At 36.9% G+C, this 10,257-nt stretch overlaps 1 protein-coding gene across 1 annotated transcript; it reads right to left on the bottom strand.

Moving 5' to 3' along the window:
- Window positions 1-3,072: 3,072 nt before the first annotated feature.
- Window positions 3,073-5,017, bottom strand: LOC131990151 (putative nuclease HARBI1). Its single transcript, XM_059355552.1, has 6 exons — window positions 4,977-5,017; window positions 4,220-4,279; window positions 4,033-4,148; window positions 3,816-3,936; window positions 3,412-3,693; window positions 3,073-3,083 (listed from the first exon to the last, which is right to left on the bottom strand). Exons 1-6 carry the CDS (start codon window positions 4,978-4,980, stop codon window positions 3,073-3,075), a joined length of 594 nt encoding a protein of 197 aa, XP_059211535.1. The 5' UTR covers window positions 4,981-5,017.
- Window positions 5,018-10,257: the final 5,240 nt, after the last annotated feature.

The raw sequence follows: 10,257 nt of genomic DNA, 5'->3' as shown, positions 1-10,257 counted from the left end.
GATGTTTCTCTGTGTGTTCACTCTGTGCTGTTATTAACTGTTTTATTGTCTGGTTTCTTTCACAGGTTATATACAGAAATACTTAGGTTTAATTTAATACCTTTTAATACCTTTTTAATACCAACACAATTTGTTTTATTACCAACACGACATTGATCTGCAACTGTAGCAGCAACCTTTTTAACTTCAGGGTTCAGTTACCTTATAATTAAAGTAACTGATTCATTTTTTAACTTTTCTGTAAGGGTTATTTGTAACGGGTAAATATCAATCAGCAGTTTATAAAGTATAAAAAAATGATAATTGGCTGCAAAAGAAGCTTTAGAACCAGTGTTTCCCACAGGATTTTGAGAGACTATGATGGGGTACCTGAATAAAGTAGGGGGTCCGGGGGCATACCCCCCCTTAAGAATTTTTTTGCCCTAAAAGTCTAAATTTGGTGCCTCTCGCACATTCTAATGAACTATTCCATCTTAATCATTGCATATTTTAGAGAATTATTGTAAAGGAGAATAAGGGTTCTTCTGTTTTATTGAAGGCATCTCATTTTGACAGTCATCTTGTAAATTCTGTGGTGGACTCTGCTAACAAATCCATGTGCTCTTATTGTGAAAGCTACATGTGTTTGCTTTTATTTTGAAGGCGGGTCTAACACATTCTTACAGTAAAGCTTAATAAACACGAGAACCGGAAAAACAAGCGGAGGCTGACTTGCCGCAGTGTGCTTTGTTCTCTTCCAGTAACGTTAACAGGCAGTCTGACCCATACAAGGACGCTTGCAGGTAAAAACGACAAAATATTTAATCTGAAGTGCCTTTTGTTTAGATGGTGACGGAGTTTTTGGGGCTTAAAAACGCAAAAATGTGAACGTGAACGTGGGATTATTTACATGCGTGGGACCTTCAAGCTGCTCTGGCAGCTCTAATAAATTTACAGGAGTCTTTCCACCAAATGTACAGGATATGTACAGATAGTATTAGTGAACAGAGAAGGATCTGTAATTACCTCTATCACATATTGGATGCACCAATCGGCCAGACGGCTTTGGACGAGACCTGGGAGATCTAGTGGATGGTGGAGAACTTTGTGGAAGGAGTAGCTGATGAAAATGCGTGGCGTGAAAACTTGCACATGCCCAAAGATGCTCTTATTGCTTTAAGTGATGCCACCTGGCATGCATCCCCAATCCAATTCACACACTAGCGTCACCGTATGCAGCAGATTTCCTCCTGAAAACGCTTGTCTAAACGCGGAATAAATAGTGAAGACGCGACGCCACTTTTGCGTCTTCTGTTCAGACCGTCATCATGTAAACGTAGCCTTAGAAACTCCAGTGATGCTAACAGAAAGCTTGTTTTTAATAATTTTTAATGGCCTCATTTTTTGGTAATTTGATTTACTAACTGTTAATACCTTTTAAAACCCTGCAGCAACCCTGCTTTCATGAGAAAATGAATAAATAAATAAATAAATAAAAGCAGCTCAGTCTCATGCTGCTCCTGTTGGAATGATCTGGTTTCTGTCTCTGCTGGCAGCGACGAGTCGTATGAATATTCATGTCACAGAGTCGAGCAGATGGACGAGCTGAAGAGACACGAGGAGACATGAAGAGACACGAGCCGACTGATTACTGGCAGCAGCCAAAGTGACTCGAGGGGCTCAGTGTGTGCTGGACCCTCGCTGCATCTCTCAATCATTCAGAGACAAAACAGATCCGGTTCATTTAGGCGAATCTAGTGTCGGACATGAAAAGTATATTTTCTTTTTTTTTAAATCACCAAAAATCCTCCATTTATCATAGAAAGAAACTGTAAAAACAGGCATAATCATCAGAGTTTGAACTTCCCGACGGTCTCTGAATGTATCATCAGTTATAAAGTCTCAGTTATAAAAGTGAGCAAAACTTTTTTATTGAACGTATTGAACGTTGATATTTCTGTCAGAATGTCTTTATTCTACATGTGTCATTTAAAACTTACCAGGTTGTTGTTTAGCCACAAACAGCAGGTGTATCACTCTAACCAAACACACCAGCTCCATTAAGAAAAAAAGTAATTTTACCCACTTTATTCAGTCAACAGAAACAAAATCAAACTCTGTCTCCCCTGGGTTCATCTTTCTCCTGCTCTACAATCACAGACTCTGCTTCTGTCAAAATAAACCTCTAGTTCACCCCGTCAAGAGTTTGATTTTGTTTCTGTCGACTTTGAAAAAATAATTTAAATTACCGTTTTTGTGAATGGAATCTGGTGTAAAATAATAAAAAACAAAGCGTTTACACTAACCAGGGGCCTGTTGCACAAAACTAGGATAAGGGATTAAGCCGGGATATGTTGGTTATCCTGGCTCAACTTATCCATGATCCGGTTGCACAAAAGCAAGATAGGGGGCAGTAGGATATGTTATGGTATAAGTTACCATGGAGCAAACCTGCCCCAGACCAGGCTATGTTCCAGGATCTATTTAATCTCATCCCTTATCTCAGTCAGCAGTCACCACAAACGGACACCAATAGTTATTCCACTGCCCTTTACACATTGTTATCACATAGAACTAGGCCCACTGTCATTATTTAAACGTTTGTGATCATTCATTTCAATCATTTTGGATAATTAATTATTTTAAATGATGTTGCAATCATTAGATAATTTACAGTTTCCCATAGACTATGAGGCTATATATAAAATTACAGATTACTAATTTAACTTGTTTTAGAGGAGGAGAGTTGTTAAAATGAGGGCCGTGAAGCTTTTTGTGGAATTGTACTTCAGTATAGGTTTCACCAACAAGGAGATACTTAATCTTTTGGCACATCAGCCAGCATCACATTGCCAGAAGTATCAGGACTTTAAAAAGATGCAAAGATGCAAGACAATACATCTTTTCCGCAGAAAGAATCAGTCTCATAAATTTATGACTTTTGTTGTCTTCCTCAGTGTGGCCCTAAAACTCGGTCGTATAAAATACACATCCCATATAAATAAATATATACACAAAGTGTAACATTATGTTCCTTTATTGAATAAGGATAAATCAAAACAGGTAAACCATCAGCTCCTTTCAAAACTGAAGTCACAGTGACTCTACAAGATAGAAAGCACAGAATCAAAGTATATTATACAACACAAGGATAAATACACATTCAAAGGTCTGAATATAATACACCCTGCATGTCTGCACACTGAAATAAATGCAGGACAAATCCATACACATGGAATGAACAGACGAATGATGCAGTAGCCTCCCTGCAAGCTTCTATACACACAGTATACAGCACAATCATCATAAGAGGCCAAATCAATAAAAAAAATAAAAGAACACACAAAGTCCTCTGCCACTGCAGGACATATTTAACTTAAATTTAAAGCATGCATATTAACTAAAATAATTTAACACATATTGGTCCCACACCATCCGACCACGTCGTCATCAGGGAAGATTGCAGGATTGTCCCAGTCCATGGCTGGGGGCCCTCTGGGGGCCCTCTGGGGGCCCTCTGGGGGCCCTCTCCTTCCTCAGGCAGGCCACATTGTGGAGGACAGTAAAGACACTGAAAGCGTGCCTTCAGGAGGCCAAAGGCCATCTCAACTCTGGGCCTGGTCCTGGCATTGGCATGGTTGTAGGCCTGCGGTGCCTCCTGGGGGTCTGTGAATGGTGTCAGGAGAAAAGGCTGGCAGGCAGATCCCCTGTTTCCTAGCAACACACCAGAGAATTCACCTGTCAATACAAAATCTCATCATTACAACCTCAAACAGAGTGACATTCTTGACACAGCCATGATGTAACAAGTGGTTATTAATGGCTGTGTGGCTCACCTTGTGATAGGCGCTGACAGGTTTCAGAGGTCCCAAAGACTCTGGAGTCATGGACTGAGCCAGGCCATTTTGCCTGGCTCAGTCCATGTCTGTTGATCAGACAGTCAGCATTGCAGACCATCTGAAATCATAAGATGAGGACTATTAAACCAATCAATGCACATCACAAGCAATGTACAGTGTTCATCAATTGACAATATCAAAAAGTTATGTTCACCTGAACATTAATGCTGTGAAATGATTTCCTATTCACAAAATCCACCTCATGGGCCCCTGGCGGGGATTTTATGCTGAGGTGTGTGCAGTCCAGTGCACCAGTGACATTGGGGAAACCTGTAATACAAAGTAATGAGTATCCTACTATGACTGGTAACAGTTGTCCAGTAATTTGTAGATTTTCTCACCTGCAATCCTATAGAACTCCTCTTTGATGTCACAGAGTCTTCTGTGGCCAGGGAAGGACACTGTAATAAATTATTCTGTAGTCATTTCATTTTACTAAATATATTTGATCAAATGTATTAAATATAAATGTGTCCTTGATTTTGAGGCAGTTGTTTAAGTAACTTTAATATAATAATATTTGAAATAGAATTTGCTTATTTTGATCACATTAAATATCATCTTTATGTGTATGTAATTCTAAATCAAGAGAATTTTGAATGAATCCAACACAATAGAGTTAGTCCGTTTTTAATTGACAGGAACTTCCTGTTAAGTTGTTATTAACTCAACTTGTAATGTAGTTAGATTTAATTAATAATATTGCGTGCAATCTGTTGCCTCAATTTTATTGAGTAGCTATTGTTTATCTTTTTTTACAGATGAAGACACATACACCCTAAATATAAGAAAAGAGAAAATGTATCTATCCCAAAAAGAAATCCAATGAAGTCAGTGAGTGACCGTGGGTCCTTTGAAAGGCGCTATATAAATTAAAGTTGTTATTACTATTATTAGCTCATCTATTTATCAAAGAATAATACAGTCTGGTGGAGTTATATTTACACAATTTCAGTCATACCTACAGTCCATTTCAATTAAAAATTCAACTCATTCATAATCAGAGTACAACTGCGTTTTTGGAGATGTGAATTAACTATTTGGATTGTAATTGTGATGTTTCAGCGGAGCGGTGAGTGTGTAGTTGTGTTTACTTACACATTCAGACGGTCAGCAACACTTTGCCACGCGTTTTCTCTTTGCTTTATCACTGTGGCGGTGTTGCCTTACTTTTTTAATTATGTGTTTTACCTCCTCGTATGCCTCCATCCGGATTTCTCCCTCCGACGGGGAAAAGTAAGCCGCTCTACTCGCCATGGTGAATCAGTGAATCTGTGATCGGTGGCGGGGTCTATCCGAGGGAGCCGTGAGCCTGGCTTGATGAATCCGTGTCTGCTCATCCTGGATTGGTCTTTGTGCAACCAACTGAGCCTGGACGCTCTTGTTTTGGATTCTTTGAGCCCAGCTCAGTCGCTTATCCTGGATGTCTTAATCCTGCTTTTGTGCAACGGGCCCCAGATCCTGTTTATCATTTAACTGAAAATCTGTTTACACAGAGCAGGGGGAGAGGACAGGAGAGGCTGTTTACACAGAGCAGAGGGGAGAGGACAGGAGAGGCTGTTTTACAGTGAAATAACACAACAGTGTTTTACAGGAAATGAGTGTTTCTGTACTTTAGCGTCTTAAAACAGCTTTAAGAGATTTTCACATTTTGTTACGAAATAAACTATTTCATTAAATGCGTCACTGTGAGGTTTGAAGTTCCACTTCTACGGTGTGTGTCTCATCTGCTGGAGAGCTCTGAACACAAGCATCAGCTGCAAAGGGCAGCTCTCACACACACACTCACACTCACACACACACACACTCTGTTTTCATTGAGAACAGGTTTTTAATTACAAATGAGAATGTGTGTGTGTGTGTGTGTGTGTGTTTGAAGTGTTTTTGTTAATAGAATGAGTACTCACCTGAAGAGCCTCTCTCTCCGTCTCGCTCGCCCACTTTCATCTCCTTCACGCATTCTGTTGAGATCATTTACATATCACACACACAGACACACACACACACACACACACTTCAAACAGCCTCCATGATACACAATGACACTTTTAGTTACTGAATACATTATAAACACACACACACACACACACACACACACACACACAGACATACAGCTGCACACAAACACACACATATACTGCTGCACACACACACACACACACACACACACACACACACACACACAGACATACGGCTGCACACAAACACACACATATACTGCTGCACACACACACACACACACACACACACACACACACACACACACACTTACAGCTGTACACAGACACACACATCTGCACACAAACACACACATGTACACAGCTGCACACACACTTACAGCTGTATACACACAACACTTCAAACAGCCTCCATGTCACACAATGGCACTTTTAGTTACTGAATACATTATAGACACAAACATAAACACACACACACACACACACACACACTCTGTTTCATGTGGTCTCTGTGTTCAGATAAATGGGAGTCTGTGAGCCAATCAGATTGCAGGAAACCCAACGTGGCTCTGTGACACTAACGAGCTGCAAAAACTCTTTAATAACAACAACAACAACAACAAATTAATAATCATTTACACAAGAGAAAAACAAACAAACAGTTCTCAGTTTGAAAATAACAATCAACATCTGGAAAAATAAAAAGCCTGAAAACTTAAATTTATGAGGAAATATTCACATTTAGAAAAAAATATTTGGGCTTTTTTTTCTGCAGTAAATGACTTAAACTATTAATGATTATCGGAATAATTGCAGATCAATTTTCAGTTCTGGTGTTTTATTAGAAGCTGCCAAATAAAATAAAAAGTTAAATAAAAGTGTACATAAAAAAATATATTAAAATAAATGTATCAAATAATAAATAAAATGTGATATTCTTATTTTTATTTATTTATCCACCTTTACTTTATAATTTTAATTTCCTATTTAATGTTTGCAATGCATTTATTTCAAATGAATTGATTTATTTTCTTTCATTTACAATTCCCCCAAAATGTATTATATAATAAATGATTGAATGCAAAAAGAAATGGATGAGAAAGGCATGCCAAAATAAATAAATAAAAATTAATAACACATTTAAAATACATTCAAAATCAATAAAATGTATGCAAAATAAATAAAAAGAACAAATTACGTATACCATTAAATATACCAAAATACTGATGTATTTCATTTCGGTTGGAAGATCTGTGCTGATCGGCTCTAACAATCTCCTGAATATCATGGAAATAATTTAACATCTGAGAGACTAGTTAAGTTTCTTAACTTCACAAAGAAATCTTAAGCCAGTTTGCAGGGTTATCTTTTGGTATTTTTGAAAATTTTGGTATTTTTCATGACATGTGCTCTGCAGTCAACATCACTAGATTACCTGGAACCTCAAAGTCTTCTGTTTCTACTAAACTTAACCTTTTCTAAAGAAACATGGCAACTAAGAAGTTATCAGAAGATATGGAAGAAGTTAAAAAGTCCCTTAACTTTATGTCAGAGGAGCTGAGCAAGGTGGTTAAACAACAGGTGGGCCTACTGGATTTAATTGATGAAGTCAGACAACTGAAGGCTGAGATAAAAGAAAAACAAATGAAGATTGAGGAGCTGGGAAGAAGAGTAGAAAACCTGGAACAGTATACAAGAATGGAAGATTTGGTGATATCTGGGCTGGAGACAAACCATTACTCCTACGCACGGATCACAGCAGGAGGAACCTGGTCTCACAGGAATCCGTGGAATAGCCACGGATTCGCTTAACTCAAAATCTGTGGAATAGCCACGGAATCACTCAAATTTCCGTGAAACTGACACGGACTTCGCTACAATGCAAGTTATTATTTTTTCCTATTGGTTTGTTCCAAGTCACGTGACTTTCAAGGTCCCGGCGGTCAGAACAAAAAACATGGCGGACAGTTCTCTCATTTTTAGTGGAAAAAAATCAATATTTTGACTTAGTTTCTGCATAAAAATGGATTTTGATCACATTTCTAGCAAGAAATATATGTTTTATTTTCTAAATATTCATTCAGTGAATGTACGAATGTACATAATCACTTTGTATGTTTGAATAGCCACGGGATTTGACTGTCATTAACTTGCATTGTAGCGAAATCCGTGTCAGTTTCACGGAAATTTGAGTGATTCCGTAGCTATTCCACGGATTTTAAGTTAAGCAAATCCGTGGCTATTTCACGGATTCCTGTGAGACCATGTTGGCAGGAGACAAGGAGGGGGAGGACGCACCAAGTGGTGAAAAACTTCTACTTGAGCAGCAAGTCATTACATTTTTCAATGATAAAGACATTCCCTTGGACAGTAAAAATATAGCAGCATGTCACACTATCCCATAAAAACAAAACAAGACGCCAACTGTCATAATCAAATTTGTGAACAGAAGGTTGAATTTTTTGCAGTATAATTTTTTGAGGTTTAATTTTTTGCGGTATAATTTGTTTGAGGTTTAATTTTTTGCGGTTTAATTTTTAACGTTGAGAAACATTCAGATACATAATTTCAATGCATAAATATTCAGTGCTAGAAATTCAACGTCTTTTTTATTTCAAACTCCGATGACACAGATTTACTTCCATAGAAAAAGAGGATAATTATAAAAAATATAGAAACAGATTGACATCTATTATGCGATGTCAAAAGAAGATGAATTACGAACAACTGTTTTGAAAATATAAAAAGAACATCAAGGCTACCTGGAGTGTATTGAATAAGGTGATCAAAAAGGTGTTTTCCAATAAACATAGTTAAAGGTGACAATTCAATGACTGAGGATATTGAGAGCATGGTTAATGAGTTCAACAATTACTTTGTTAATGTTGGTCCTAATTTAGCAAAAGAAGTGGAAAAAATGAAACCTTTAACTTAGCTTTCAATAAATGTAACACAATGTTTCTCGGGGGAGTTTGTGAAAGTGATATTTTAGAAGTAGTAAGAGAATTTAAGAGTAAAACATCTACTGATTGCAATGATCTAAATATGTCACTTATAAAAGAGGTTATTTTTTGTGTCCTTGAGCCATTAACTTATATTTGTAACAAATCTTTTCAAACTGGTATTTTTCCAGATAAGAAGAAAACAGCCAAAGTGATCCCAATCTATAAAAACAGAGAAAAGCAATCTTTGTCAAATTACAGACCTGTTTCTTTACTACCTCAATTTTCTAAAATTCTTGAAAAATTGTTTGTAAAGAGATTAGATTTTTATATTGAGAAATATGATTTATTGAATGACCATCAGTATGGGTTTAGGAGAAATCGCTCAACATCATTAGCAGTGATGGAATTTGTCGAAAACATTGCAACAGCTATAGACAATAAGCAGTTTGGAGTAGGTGTGTTTATTGATTTGCGTAAAGCATTTGATACGATTGATCACTCTTCACTTCTACAGAAATGTGAACAGTATGGCATAAGAGGTATGGCACAACTTTAGTTAAGAAGTTATTTAAATAATAGGTTTCAATATGTGAGTATTGATGATATTAAATCTCAACTTAAACATGTAACCTTTGGAGTTCCACAAGGATCAGTGTTGGGACCAAAGTTATTCATACTTTACATAAATTATATTTGTACTGTAAGTGATACATTAAAATATGTTATGTTTGCAGATGATACTAATTTATTTTGTTCTGGAGGCAATAAAGGAGTTGTTAAAAACTGTAGAAATGGAATTGATGAAATTAAACAAATGGTTTGCTTTAAATAAGCTGTCGCTGAATGAAAGTAAAACCAAATTTATGTTGTTTGGTGGTAAAAGGACTGACACTGAGGTAAAAATAAATCTCAATGATGTTGAAATTGAAAGAGTATATGAAACAAAGTTTTTGGGAGTAATAATAGATGATACAAATTGTTGGAAGCCTCACCTAAAATATATAAAACGGAAATTATCCAAGTCTATTTCTATCCTTTAGAAAACAAGAGATCTACTGAATAAGAACTGCCTTCATTTGCTCTACTTTTCACTTTTGTTGCCTTATATGTGTTGTAATTACGCACCGGGGCGTCAACTATGTTGGGGTATCTGTTTAAAGATACCAATTGCCTTCATCAAGGATCACCAAAAATGTTGGGAATTAAGGATGGCTCTTGCACAGGGCGTCAAATATATTAATAAAAGGGCCTTATCATAAATGCTATCCCTTCCATAAGGATACCAAATATGCAGGGTGAACCTGAGCAACACTTGTGTGGATCTCACGGTTCAAAAGTGTGGTTGGATGGCTATAAGAATTATTAATAATTATCATAAATAATTATTAATTATAAGAAGTTATATGACTTGATTTACTCTAAGTCAGCTCGTAAAAAGGGGCACCACTCTGTAAACAGAGAAAATATAGCCAATTC

The sequence above is a fragment of the Centropristis striata genome, chromosome 17 (assembly GCF_030273125.1).
Source record: "Centropristis striata isolate RG_2023a ecotype Rhode Island chromosome 17, C.striata_1.0, whole genome shotgun sequence".
Lineage (NCBI taxonomy): Eukaryota > Metazoa > Chordata > Actinopteri > Perciformes > Serranidae > Centropristis > Centropristis striata.
This window is presented reverse-complemented; position numbering and strand designations above follow the sequence as displayed.